This window comes from Rana temporaria, chromosome 10 (assembly GCF_905171775.1).
Source record: "Rana temporaria chromosome 10, aRanTem1.1, whole genome shotgun sequence".
In the NCBI taxonomy this organism is placed as follows: Eukaryota; Metazoa; Chordata; class Amphibia; order Anura; family Ranidae; genus Rana; species Rana temporaria.
This window is the reverse complement of record NC_053498.1, coordinates 120,591,141-120,606,140: the sequence shown is the minus strand read 5'-3', so window position 1 is coordinate 120,606,140 and position 15,000 is coordinate 120,591,141. Positions and strand designations below refer to the sequence as shown.

At 45.4% G+C, this 15,000-nt stretch overlaps 1 protein-coding gene across 1 annotated transcript in view; it reads left to right on the top strand.

The window, feature by feature from the left end:
• The window catches only part of SORL1 (sortilin related receptor 1), a 123,268-nt gene that overhangs the window by 59,870 nt on the left and 48,398 nt on the right, over window positions 1-15,000 (top strand). Inside the window, exons 16-19 of the mRNA XM_040326125.1 lie at window positions 795-880; window positions 2,804-2,976; window positions 10,263-10,394; window positions 12,788-12,879. Of these exons, the coding sequence (XP_040182059.1) occupies window positions 795-880; window positions 2,804-2,976; window positions 10,263-10,394; window positions 12,788-12,879 (483 nt within the window). The remainder of the gene's footprint in view (window positions 1-794; window positions 881-2,803; window positions 2,977-10,262; window positions 10,395-12,787; window positions 12,880-15,000) is intronic.

The following is a 15,000-nucleotide window of genomic DNA, read 5'->3' as shown; positions in this document are numbered from 1 at the left end:
TTTCTTTCCCTAGCTCCAAGGGTTTTGGGTAGAGTCTCAAAACAAAGAGAGCCTTGTGCCAATGTTGCACTTCTTGGAACGCTGTTCGCTAGTGCTATATTGACAGTGATACTCCCTACAGGAGCCGCTTTCCATCTCCAGCTAGAGGAGGACTGGGCAGTGTGTCTGTTTGCTGTATTGACAGTGATGATCACTACAGGAGCTGCTGTCAGTTCTGCAGCTAGGGGTGGGCTGGGAGGTGTCTGCATGTGTAATCACAGGTAGACTGATAGGAATGTACTAATACTGCACAACGTGCAAACAGCTCGACAGTGAGAAACCAGGGAGTACCCTTGTTGTCATAAAAAAGAAGGTATCCAACAATAAAAAAAAAATTTTTTTGCTATTAAACATCTTTCAGAAAGTGGGAGCAGGAGCCCGACACTAATTCAGAACTATGGATATATGTGGGGTAAGACTCTGCTAAAAGCCAACCCAGTGTTTCAGATGTGGACATGGCTGTGTATGGCCTCAGCCATGCTCCCTGACAGGTTTCATCCCACCTACTGGGGCTTGGGCACAGAGCTCGGTGATCAAGCCCCGGTGGGCAGGGCGAAACATCAGGGGGCGTGACTGGAGCTGGCTGAGGTAAAAAAAAAGTCATATCCACTTCTGAAGCACTGGTTCCGTTTTCTTTTTAGCATACTGGGTATTTTTAGTGGCCTAACCTTTAGGTTTGTGATGTGTGCATGCTATGATGCCAGGGAAACAATACAGCCTTGCTGCAAATTTTAACAGTTCGGTCCTTGATTTAGTTATCGCAGGATTTCTGGAGACACGTGTTCTGGGGGAGACGTGGAGGTCCGACTGGACGAAGAAGAGGTCCCCTGTCCTGTAGGAGGTAATTTGTCTAGATTGGCTAAAATGTGGCTTTTACTGAGCCTGAGCGGGACTGTTTAAGCATTTACAATCCCTAGCCTTCACTGATGAGGCTCTAATCGGAAATCCGTGCATCATAGAATGGATTTCAGGTAATACTTTGGAGTGAGCTTTGAACCAGCATCTCCAACCTGATTAAATCCTGTAGACCAAGAGTCTCCAAACTACGGCCCTCCAGTTGTTCAGGAACTACAATTCCCATCATGCCTAGTCATGTCTGTGAATGTCAGAAATTTACAAAGCCTCAGCATTGCCACAGCTGGAGGGCCGTAGTTTGGAGATTCCTCCTGTGGACCAAAACATTGGCCCGGATTCAAAGAGATTTGCGCAATATTTACGGAGGCGCAGGGCAACAATTTTGCCCTCCGCCCCCGCAAATTTGCTCTGCTGCCCTTGATTCACGGAGCAGAAGCTTGGTGAATTGCGCGGGCGCGCCGGCAAAATTGCCCGGCGCTAGAGCACGCAATTTAAATGACCCCGTAGGGGGCGGGAATCATTTAAATTAGGCGCGCTCCCGCGCCGAGCGTAGAGCGCATGCTCCGTCGGGAAACTTTCCCGACGTGCATTGCGGCAAATGATGTCGCAAGGACGTCATTTGCTTCAAAGTGAACGTGAATGGCGTCCAGCGCCATTCACGAATCACTTGCGCAAATTACGTACAATTTGAACGTTGCAACGCGGGAACGACGGGTATACTTTAGCATTGGCTGCCCCTGCTATTAGAAGGGGCAGCCTTACGCTAAACACGCCGTACGGAAACAACGTAAATTGCGTACGCAGGGCTCGCGCAACATTGTGAATCGGTGTTAGTATGCAATTTGCATACTATAGACTGAGCACAATGGGAGCGCCCCCTAGCGGCCATCGCAAGAATGCAGCCTAAGATATGCGTGGCATAAGAGCCTTATGCCACGCAGATTTTAGGCTGCAGTCGGCGTTACGATGTTCCTGAATCAGGAGCATTCGTAACGCCGGAGCAAGTAAGCAATTGCGCTGTGTAACCTATGGTTACACAGGCGCAATTGCTTCTTGAATCTGGGCCACTATTTTTAAGTCTGTTATCTGTGGGCCTCCCAGATGCATTAAAACTCATTGACTGCCCTCTGTTCCTTGTGGCTTGTTGCACAGTATTTATCACAAAAATCCCATCCAGGTAAGCCACATTAATAGCGAGGGTTTTAGTGAACTTACAGAATCTTGACCTTTTTTTAAAACTGAATGCTATAGTAAATGGTTGGGTTTGCTTTTATCATTGCCTGGCAGTTCTGCTTTCATTATGCCCTGACCAGTCTGTGTTTTGTAATGAGAAAATCTAAAACTGACATCCCCTGATGCACGCAGGAGACTTTCAGAAAATGTAATCAAAAATTAAATTCCTATGGAAGGGGGTGCCTGTAATTTGACTTGAAGCGCAAGGCTGACTTTTGGGAAAATAAATGAATCAGATGAGCAGGAAATTTAATTTTTGGGGGTTTTCACACCCAGTATACCGAAACACCCACTGTTACTGTGGTACAAAGCAACAGCACTGGATATTTGGTGTGTTCTAGAACCCTGGATATAGATTGGGGATATCCTTTTCAATAACTACTGTAGATTTAATATTTTCCATGTGGCCCTGCAGTCAGTAGTGGAAGTCTTCATTTGTAAAGAGGCTATGACAGCGATCTATAGCAGTTTCATGTAGCATGTCCCCAGTCTCTGGCTGTTGTCTATAGTGTGTGTTTCTGCTGGAGGTCTGTAACAGTCTTCTCTCATTTATTTCGAATATTATGTCTTTTTGGTGCTTTCGGGCCCATTGTTGGTGCCTACGACACCTTTTGAATTGACAGACACACTTTTGCAAACGCAGGGTTTTACTATAACAATTTTGTTCTTTTTAAAGAGGAGAATGAGTTCATCCTGTACGCCATGAGGAATGCCATTTACCGCCACGACCTGTCCTCTGGGGTCAGTGAGGAACTGCCGCTGAAGGGTCTGCGGGGTGCGGTGGCTTTGGATTTTGACTATGAAAGTAACTGCTTGTACTGGGCGGACGTCACATTGGACATCATTCAGGTGTGTATTGGCTAAGTCTGGAATTGGTCTTGGGGTGGGTGGGGGGGGACTCTATGCCCAGAAAGGAAATGGCAGCAACGTTTTGCTGGAAAAACAATTCAAACCAGATTTCATGGCTCATTTAGGCTGGTTGCAAGCCTTTTTTGATACTCCATGTGACGGAATTATTTAAAACTTTTACAGTTGGACTCTACAAAATGTTGGCTTGAATACAGTGCAGGCCAAAAGTTTGGACACACCTTCTCATTCAAAGAGTTTTTCTTTATTTTCATGACTATGAAAATTGTAGATTCACACTGAAGGCATCAAAACGAAATATAAAAATAAATAAAATATATTTAATATTTTAGGTTCTTCAAAGTAGCCACCTTTTTGCTTTGATTACTGCTTGGCACACTCTTGGCATTATCTTGATGAGCTTCAAGAGGTAGTCACCTGGCGCAGCACCCCATCACTCTCCTTCTTGGTCAAATAGCCCTTACACAGCCTGGAGGTGTGTTTGGGGTCATTGTCCTGTTGATGGTCCAACTAAACGCAAACCCGATGGAATAGCATGCCGCTGCAAGATGCTGTGGTAGCCATGCTGGTTCAGTATGCCTTCAATTTTTTTTTTAAATCAAGAAAAAGGTTTATTGATGCAAAAAAATAGTAAAACAATACTTTAGGATACATACACAGACAGTATCATTACATTCAGGGTGAACATATGCCAAATTAAGAGAGAGGCAGGCAAAACATCGTGCAATCATAATTACATGAGCTAAATCAAACATGAGAGGAGCTTACCCCCCCTAGACAGCGGCCAAGAAAAGCCAGATTCTACCTGTACTTTGGATATAACCTTGTTCAATTTGCGTTCAGGCCGTCTATCCTATGTTACCCTACCCTCTAATTGCAGTAATTATTTAACCTACCCCGCCATAATGCCAGCAATAACATTTACATTTGTAACAAACACATTGATTCTTAAACCACCTCCTGGTTCTGAATCCCTCGCCCCACACTCTGCTCCAAGGATCAAAAAACTATTTGAACATTATTCATCCCACACTTTGCCAGCCCATCTCAACTCATATCCTATCTATTTATCCCTGCAATAGCCTTTCCATAATCAATTGCGTGGGTCCCAGGCCTGGTACGTCCAGCCAGGGTTGCCATAATGAGTAGAATTTCTTAAGAGCATTTCTGTGTTGGTATGTGACTTTTTCCCTTATCAGTAGATTATTTACCAGCTTTACCCATTGACCCTCTGTAGGGACTCGGGGAGTGATCCAATATCTGGCGATGGCCTTGCGAGCCACATACAGTAGTCTAAGTACGGCTGTATGGCCACCGGGAGACAGCGAAGGTACCTCGAGGCCACCCAGCAGACACACCACCGGGTCATGAGGCAACGGAAAGCCATACGCCTGGGATATAGTATCAATAACATATTTCCAGTATCGGAAGAGTTTTGGACACTTCCACATCATGTGTAATAAATCTCCCTCCTGCACATTACATTTTGGGCATATTGGGGAATCCCGTAACCCCCATTTATGTAGTCGAGTGGGTGTTCTATATACTCTATGGAGGAGAAATAGATGAGAAAGTCTGTGTTGCGCCGATACCGAGACCAGAGGAGCGGAAGTCAAACACAGCTCCCATGTATCCCCATCGATGGGACCTAGGTCCGATACCCACCCTTTCCTACATGGTAATGCCGATGCATCATGTGTTACATTGAGCAGTCTGGAGTATACAAGGGAAATCATGCCCTTCTTGTCCACATTAAAAAGCACATCTTTATGAAGGGGGTGTCTTATTAGCAAGATTGGAGAGAGCCTGACTTCCCTCTGGGCTGCATGTCTCAGCTGTAAGTATTTATAGAACTGAGTTCTGTGCAGACCATACTCTTCCTGCAGATTAACAAACGATTTGAGGGTTGGGCCACTAAACAATTGTGTGATATAGTGTATACCTGCATTTACCCAGGTCCTGAAGCCTTCTAATTTAAAAAGTTCCCTGTAGTAGGAATTTTTCCAAATGGGAGTAAAGGGGCATACCCCCCTGACATTGAGACTGGAACGAACGTATTTCCACAACGTATTAAGCAGCACCACCGTAGGTAAGGTCTGGTCCAGGTGTGTGAGTCCTGCTTCCAAGTAAGACACCGCTGGTAGCATTGGCCCCGACGGGAGTAATATGGCTCGTATTGGGTCTCCGAGGTCTACCTCCCCCCAGTTTCCTAGATGCTGTATTTGCGATGCTATAAAGTAGTAGCGGGCATGAGGGACAGCCAAACCACCCTGATCCTTGGCTAGTTGCAATGTGGCAAGTTTTATACGTGCCACCTTACCACCCCAAACTAAATCTCTGAACTGGGCATCTATCTGAGCAAACCACCTGTGGGGAATCCAAATCGGGGTATTGTGGAAAACATACAGAAGCTGGGGGGCCCACACCATTTTAATGAGGTTCGCTCTGCCTGTAACTGATAGTGGAAGTTTTTTCCAGGACGCACATTTCTGTCTGAATTTTTGTAGCAATGGTGCCAGATTCAGAGAGAGATATTGGGAGGGGTCTGGCGTGACCCGAATTCCCAAGTACTTAAACTCATTCACTACCACAATATCCCTAGCGCAGTCAGGCAGGCTGTCTGTTAGGGGGTCTAGAGGCATAAGTACTGATTTATTCCAGTTAATGCTGAATCCTGATAGTTCGCCAAAGCCTGCGATCAAGGACATCGCATTCCCCAGCGACTTTTGAGTATCACCCAAATACAGCAGTGTATCGTCTGCAAATAAAGAAATGACATCCCTCCCTGCACCTCGGATGAAACCTGTAATGTCGGGTGAAGCTCTCATATGTATTGCCAAGGGCTCTAGGGCTAGGGCAAACAGCAGGGGTGACAGGGGGCACCCCTGCCGCGTGCCCCGGAAGAGCCTGAAAGAGTCAGAGACCTCCCCATTAATTCTCATTCTTGCAGTCGGGGCGCTATACAGTAGTTGAACCCATTTTAGGAAGGATGGTCCCACCCCAAATCTATGCAGAGTCTCCCAAAGATAAGGCCATTCAACACTATCAAATGCCTTGGCCGCATCTAGAGAGAATATAGCTCTATTACCTGGGTTGTCCACCGGCACCTGTATATTTAGGAATAGCCTACGCAGGTTTTGTGCTGTGGACCTCGTAGGGATGAAGCCCGACTGATCCCTATGTATTACTTGATGAATACATTTGGAGAGTCTGGTAGCCAGAACTCTAGCCAGCAACTTAATGTCAAATGTCAAGAGAGAGATCGGTCTATAGGAGTCTGGCGAGAGAGGATCCTTACCAGGCTTCAACAGAACCACAACCAGGGCCTCATTCATAGATGGGGGTAGAATTCCAGTTTCAAAAGCTGTATTATAAACTTTTAGTAAAATGGGGATGAGTTGCTCAGAGTATCTGCAATAAATCTCAGAGGGAAGACCGTCAGCCCCTGGCGCCCGCCCATTATGTGCCTGCGCCAGTGCCTCCAAAAGTTCCTCACTAGTAAGGGGAGCATTAAGCATGGCTACATCCGACCCAGGAAATTTTGGTAGCTGATATTTATCCAAGAAAGAATGCAACTGTTCACTAGTGGGGCTGACCTTAGATGAGTATACGTTTTGGAAAAATTCTTGGAAGCAAGTTATAATGGAACGTGTGGAGTGGCATAGTGTCCCCCCCGCATCCGCTACCACTGCAATATGAGAAGGGGGTTGCTGTGATCTAGCCAGGATCGCCAGCATATGACCTGTATTTTCACCCTCCTCAAAATGTCTCTGTTGTAAGAAGAACCTTTTGTTTTCTGCAAGTTGAAACGATAGGTCTTTAAGCATGGTATGGGAGGCCATCCACTGTCTTTTTAAGCCATCATTAGATGGATCTGCTACGTAGGCTGCCTCTGAGCTGCGAGCTTCCTCTAACACACGTGTCTCCCATTCCTTTGTGCCCGATTTAATTTGGTTGATAGTTCTAATAAATTGGCCTCTCATAAAGGCTTTAGCCGCATCCCACACCACATGAATGTCCGCCGTGCCTAAGTTATCCCTAAAGAACTCACTAAGTAATGCCGGGATTGGGTCTGGTTCCGGAATAAGAGACAACCAGAACGGGTTGAGTTTCCACAGTGTTTTACCTCGTCTTTCACCCAGGCCCAGATCTACCGTAAACGGGGAATGATCGGAAGTGTGTCTCGGGTGGTATGCCGAGTTCCGTACCAATGGTAGTAATAGACCATTACCGAAACCCATGTCTATCCTTGACAATCCCCCTACAGAAGCTGACCTGCAGGAATAAATTCTAGAATCAGGGTTATGCAGTCTCCAGACATCAAACAGGCCTAATTCCTCAATTAAACGGGCAAAAGGTGTGGGACCCTTCCTATCATGTCCCCCCTGTCCCGCACCAGTCTTAAGTTTGTCCTTTTCGTGATCCATTAGGTTATTAAAGTCCCCTATTACTAGGACTGGAATACCAGGAAGACAGGACACAAATTCAGCCAGTGTTTTCAAGACATTAGATGAGAATGGTGGGGGGATATACACTCCCGCTAATACACATTTGACCCCATAAAGGGAACAATATAAAAAGACATATCTACCCTCGGGATCTATCTTAACATTTATAAGTGTGTACTGTGTACCACTACGGATCAGGACACTCACTCCCCTCGAGTAAACCGTATGGGTAGAATGATATTGGTGGCAAAATTGCCTAGTTGCCAGTTTTGGGGTAGAACCCGGGGGGAGGTGAGTCTCCTGTAGACAGATTACCTCCGCGCCCAATCTTTTAATAGTGCGCAGTACCTCAAGGCGCTTCACCGGACTATTCAGGCCTCGGACATTCCACGACAGACACCTAGTTATATTAGACATGCTACCGGAATCTTAATATCAGTAGGAGAATACAATCTTATACCGTATAAGTAAAAATTATCTAAAGCATCATCTGTGACCATCTTGGAGATTAGAGGCATAACACAAGCAATAAGCATACTACCATTCTGGGACCCTTGTCTACTGCAGTAAGGGAACCCTATTTCATGATCATGTGGGCTACAGGCTAGGGAGAGCATAGAAAAAAATAGTAAAAAAAACAGAAAAAACAACAAAGAAGTATATAGAGCAGTTTCCTGAGAGCAGAGCATGGCGGGATCATCGCTCCTTAGTATCATATGTAATGTAGCCAACATGGCTAACGAAAGTTTACCCAGGGGGCAAGTTAGGGCCTGAAACAACCCTATTGGGGGCAACAGTGGAAGCGCACCACAGTGTCTTAGAGCTTCTCAACAGCAAAACTCTGGGCCTTAGTGACCAAAGTGAACAAAAACCGCCTTACAAAGGCAACTAGGAAAGTGAGCACATAATATGCTGGGTCATCAGATTAGACTTTCTTTTCAGTCTGCCGGTCGTCTACCCCTCGCCTCTTTGATGGATTGCTCTTCCCGATCCAGCCAGTGTGCTGCAGTGGCCGGGGAATCAAAAAATTGGACAGCACCAAAAACCTCTACCCGAAGGCGGGCCGGGTACAACATGGCGTATTTCAAGTCGAGGTCCCTCAGACGGCGTTTCACATCCAGGAACTTGCTTCTCTTCTTCTGTAGCTCAGCAGAAAAGTCCGGGAATAGGGAGACTTTAGTATTGTCAACCTTCAGTGCTGCTGGATTAATTCTGGCATTGTATAAAGTGGCGTCCCTGTCCCGATAATGTAGGAATTTAAACAGGAATGGTCTAGGCGGTGCTCCAGGCTGTGGGGGTCTAGATGGCACCCTGTGTGCCCGTTCAACAGAAAACATAGGGGAGAATGCTTCTCTTCCAAAAGCTGCAATCAGCCACTTCTCAATAAACTCCACAGGATTTTTTCCTTCCATTTTCTCAGGTAGGCCTATAGCCCTTACGTTATTTCTTCTCATCCTGTTCTCTAATTCCTCCAAACGAGAAGAGTGTTGGTCTATTAAATGGTTATTGTAGGTCAGGTCCCTCTGCATAGGCCCCATGTCATCTTCAATGGTGCTCACCCTTTCCTCTAATGCTGAGGTTCTTTCTCTCATTTTTTGGGCATCCTGTCTGAGAAATGAGATTTCTGACTTCATCCCTTTTACTTCCGTGGTCAGTACTGCCAGGGATACATTACATGAAGTGACTGCAGTGAATATATCTCTCAGCGTGGGTTCTCCCTCTATGGTAGGACTCCCCGGGCCCTGTGTCTTATCTGAGGCCTGCTCTGGAGTACTCACTGTGTCCCATAGTAGTCCGGCCTGTACCGAGTCCTCCAGGGGCACTGTGTCATCCGCCTCGGATCCTCCGCTCGGTGAGTCCTCCGGAGTGCTGGAGGAGGCCGTAGGTTCTTTCAGCAGTGGCTTGGAGAACAGTTTTTCAGCTGCCTCGCGGTGTTTCTCCCTCGCTGTGCGGCCTGCATACGCGCCATTTTGGACCATGAGTTCTGCTGGCTTGTTCACCAGCTGCCGTTTGCCGGACGACATCGCGGGACCAGGACGCCGGGAAAGGTATGTACGTGTTCCCCGAGCAACAAGGAATCCTCCGGTGTGACTGTGGGTGAGTATAAATTTCTTCCGCAGGATGAATAGAAGGATTTTCGGCGGAGCTCACTTCAGACACGTCTGGCTACATCCGCTGCCTGGCCACGCCCCCATGCCTTCAATTTTGAATAAATCCCCAACAGTGTCACCAGCAAAGCACCATCACACCTCCTCCTCCATGCTTCACGGTGGGAACCAGGCATGTAGAGTCCATCCGTTCACCTTTTCTGCGTCGCACAAAGACACGGGGGTTGGAACCAAAGATCTCAAGTTTGGACTCATCAGACCAAAGCACAGATTTCCACTGGTCTAATGTCCATTCCTTGTGTTCTTTATCCCAAACAAGTCTCTTCTGCTTGTTGCCTTTCTTTAGCAGTGGTTTCCTAGCAGATATTCTACCATGAAGGCCTGATTCACACAGTCTCCTCTTACCAGTCCTAGAGATGTGTCTGCTGCAAAAGGTGGAAGAACCTAGAATATGAAATATATTTTCAGTTGTTTCACACTTTTTTGTTATGTACAATTCCACATGTGTTACTTCATAGTTTTGATGCCTTCAGTGTGAATCTACAATTTTCATAGTCATGAAAATAAAGAAAACTCTTTGATTTAGAAGGTGTGTCCAAACCTTTGGTCTGTACTGTATGTTCACCAGAATTATTACTAAGATGATCTTCACTGAACTGACCCCAGAAAACATTTCAATGAGAATACCGTGGTTTTTTTTGTCTCCTTGTAGCGTCTGTGTCTAAATGGCAGCTCGGGGCAGGAAGTCCTTGTTCGAGTCGGATTGGAAACCGTAGAATCCCTGGCATTCGACCCAATTAGTCACTTACTTTATTGGGTTGATGCTGGCAGTAAGAAAATTGAAGTACGCTAATGTCTGTCTGTCTTTTTTTTTTTTTTTTTATGAAATTAAAGTTTTCTTGAACAATTAGAATATGAATGATCACACCTATATAAGTTTGTTAGACTTTCCATTCTGAAACCATGGCCTGTAATATAAAGTGACACCCCCCCAATAACACTTAGACCCGTTTCACACTGGGGCGTTTTTCAGGCACTTTGGCGTTAAAAACAAAGGCCCAGATTCACAAAGCACTTACGCCGACGTATCTCGAGATACGCCGCGTAAGTGTAACTATGCGCCGTCGTATCTGTGCGCCGTGCCCACAATCTGAGATGCGCCTGAAAATAGGCTGCATCCGACCGACGTAACTTTCCTACGCCGGTGCATATTTTACGCTGGCCGCAAGGGGCGCTCCCATTGATTTTCTATGCACATATGCAAATGAGGGAGATACGCCGATTCACGAACGTAGTTGCGCCCGGCGCATAATATACACGGTTTGCGTAAGGCGTACGTCCGGTGTAAAGTTATTCCCCATATAGGAGGCGCAACTCATGCAAAGGTATGGACCAGGGAACACAGCCGTCGTTTACGTAGTTCGTGAATATGGCTAGGCGTAGGTTACGTTCACGTCGTAGGCAGTGATTTGACGTATCTTAGGCAGTTGTTTTGACGTGATTCTGAGCATGCGCACTGGGATGTATCCACGGGACGGCGCATGCGCGCCGTATGTTATTCGTATCTTTATGACGCTCAATCCATCATTTACATGGGGTCACGCCTCACTTGCATGGCTCACGCCCAATTCCACTTATGACGAGTTACGACTAAGAAACCCAGCGTAGATTTGGAGGCAAGTACTTTGTGAATCCAGTGCTTGCATCTGTGCGCTGCGTCGGTGTAGCGTATATTAGATACGCTACGCCCTCATAAATATGCGCCGATGTATGTGAATCTGGGCCAAAGCCTGTAAAGCACCTGAAAGAAGCCTCATCTGCAATCCCAATGTGAAAGCCCATGTGCTTTCAGAGCCCTTTCACACTGCCAGTGCCCGAAAAACACTGGTAAAGTGCCGCTAAGACCCCTTTCACACTGGGCGTTTTATAGGCGCTTTGGCGTTCAAAAAAATAAATAAAAAATCTCCCTCAATGGGAAGGGGGCTTTAGGAGCGGTGTATTCAACGCTCCTAAAGCGCTGCAAAGAAGCTGCTTGCAGGACTTTTTGCGACGCCCTGCCAGCGCAGAGCCTCAGTGTGAAAGCACTCAGGCTTTCACATTGGGATTGCAGATGTAGCTTCTTTCAGGCGCTTTTTAACGCTAAAGCTCCTGAAAAATGCCCCAGTGTGAAAGGGGTTTTCATTTTCTTGGATGGCTTGCCACAAGATTTTATGTTCTGTTTTATTTGGTTTTTGAAATGATACAAAGTATCAAGGGGTTACTTAAAGGGGTTGTAAAGGTTTGTTTTTTATTTTATAAAGTTACTTTAAGCTAGTGCATTGTTGGTTCACTTACCTTTTCCTTCTAAATGTGTTTTTTTTTTTATTGTCTGAATTTCTCACTTCCTGTTCCTCCTCAGTAAGCTGTTCTGAATGACTTTCCACCGCTCGGGTAATGGTGGAAAGCTTACTGAGGAGAAACAGGAAGTGATAAATTCAAACAAAGAAAAAAAACATTTAGAAAGGAAATGGAAGGAAAAGGTAAGTGAACCAACAATGCACTAGCTTAAAGAAACCAATTTAGAAAATAAAAGACGAACCTTTACAACCCCTTTATTCCTTACCAACTATGTAAAAACACATGAACAACAGTTGTAACATTCCAGTGAAGCACAAACATATCAGAGGAGAGCTAACTTACGCAAACCCGCACATACAGGTAATCGGGTATATCATGGCCACAGAACATGAACAAACAAGTCGTCATTCGTATGAGTAAGAAAAGCAATCCTCGATCCATAGCGTAACTATATATATATATATATATATATATATATATATATATATATATATATATATATATATATATATATATATATATATATATATATATATAATTTTTTTTTATTATTTATTAATAAATGTCCATAATGACAGCATTGAATATAATTATGTTTAATGTTCCCCATAGACACAGGCTGATAGGGCTGGACAAGGCTAGTGCATTACCCTGGTGATTAGAAGCTAAAGCCCATATGAGTCCTGCTTTATAGTTTGTCATCAATGTTTCATTACTCCTGTGCAGTTGTGAAATTTTGCCCTTTAGTCCCACCCTGCTGTTGTCTACATCAGTGTATTATTTGGCCCTTCAGATATAACGGCACTCAAAGAAATGTCAGGCAGACAAAGTCAGGGGAGGGTGATAATATGGAACATCAATATGCATACAACCATTATTCAGATAAATTTTTGTTTGCAGGTTGCCAATCCAGATGGGGACTTGCGGCTGACTGTTGTCAACTCCTCCGTCTTGGAAAGGCCTAGAGCCCTGGCTTTGGTTCCCCAGGAAGGGTGAGTCACCGCCTGCCAATCGCATAAAAGTATTTGGAATTTTTTGTTGGGTGTTCTAATGGGTGAGTAAGGCCTCGTACACACAATAGGATAGCCAGAGGACAACGGTCTGAAGGACCGTTGTCTTAGGGTAACCGATGAAGCTGACTGATGGTCCGTCACGCCTACACACCATAGGTTAAATAACCGATCGTGTCAGAACGTGGTGACGTAAAACACAACGACGTGCAGAAAAAAACGAAGTTCAATGCTTCCATGCATGCGTCGATTTAATTCTGAGCATGCGCGGGGTTTTAACCGATGCTTTTGCATACCAACGATCGGTTTTGACCTATTGGTTAGGCGTCCATAGGTTAAATTTTAAAGCAAGTACCTATTTTTTTTAACCAAAGGTTAAATAACCTATGGGGCCCACACACGGTCGGTTTTGACCGATAAAAATGGTCCTTCAGACCGGTGTCCTCTGGCTATCCTATCGTGTGTACGAGGCCTTACCTCTTTTGGACATTCAGGGTCGATTTACTATAACTGAAGAGTGTAAAATCTGGTGCAGCGATGCATGGTAGCCAATGAGCTTTTAACTGCGGCGTGTTCACTTAAAGTGGAGGTTCACCCGGAAATAACATTTTTTAACCTTAGATTCCTGCTCATTTTGTCTAGGGGAATCGGCTAGTTTTAAAATCGAAGCTGTACTTACCGTTGTAGAGAGCGATCTTCTCCGCCGCTTCCGGGTATGGGCTGCGGGACTGGGCGTTCCTATTTTGATTGACAGTCTTCCGCCGGTCGCATCCATCACGTCACGATTTTCCGAAAGTAGCCAAACGTCGGTGCGCAGGCGCCGTATAGAGCCGCACCGACGTTCGGCTTCTCGTGACGCGATGGATGCGACCGTCGGAAGCCTGTCGGAGACTGTCAATCAAGAAGGAACGCCCAGTCCCGAAGACCATACACGGAAGCGGCGGAGAAGATCGCTCTCTACAACGGTAAGTACTGCTCGGATTTTAAAACAACTAGCCGATTCCCCTAGACAAAATGAGCATTAATCTACGGGTAAAACATTTTTTATGGGTGAACTCCTGCTTTAAGCTTTAATAAAAAAAATCTGGAAGCTGATTGGTGTCTATGCAGAGCTGCACCAGATTCTGCACTCTCCAGTTTTAGTTACTCAACCTCTTCCTGTCTACAGGTTCTAGATTTTAGCATCTCCTTTTCATCGGAAACCTGTGCAAAAGGGTGACAACCAACAGACAAATTGGGGAGCATCTCTAGCCTATATCAGGAAGTGCCTGAATGTGAATATTCATGGCAGGATCATCAGATTTTTATTTATTGAATTATGCAGATTTTAAAATGTAGGATGGTGTAACCATACAGGTTATGGTGAGAAGGAATTTCTTAGAATAGAAAATATTCTCTCGTTGCATTCTATTACATATTCCAAAGATAGAGGATTATTATTATTTCAGTACAGTGTGCCTATTATGACTTAAAGTGGAGGTTCACCCAGAAATAACACTTTTTACCCTTAGATTGATGCTCATTTTGTCTAGGGGAATCAGCTAGTTTTTTTCATATCGAAGCAGTACTTACCGTTTTAGAGATGCATCTTCTCCGCCACTTCCGGGTATGGGCTGCGGGACTGGGCGTTCCTATTTTGATTGACAGGCTTCCGACGGTCGCATCCATCGCGTCACGATTTTCCGAAAGTAACCGAACGTCGGTGCACAGGCGCAGTATAGAGCCGCACCGACGTTTGGCTTCTTTCAGCTACTCGTGACGTGATGGATGCGACCGTCGGAAGCCTGTCGGAAGACTGTCAATCAAAATAGGAACGCCCAGTCCCATAGCCCATACCCGGAAGCGGCGGAGAAGATCGCTCTCTAAAACGGTAAGTACAGCTTCGATTTTAAAACAACTAGCCGATTCCCCTAGACTAAATGAGCATCAAGGGTAAAAAAATTTTTATGGGTGAACTCCCGCTTTAATATTTTCGCGCCTATTATAGCTTAATATTATACAGCTGTTTTTCTGGCCATCGGTGAGCTGTATGGAAATCACGTCCACTATGGAGAAAGGCTTGGGACCCAACATGTTGTCTGGTTCCCAAATCCTACTCCATAT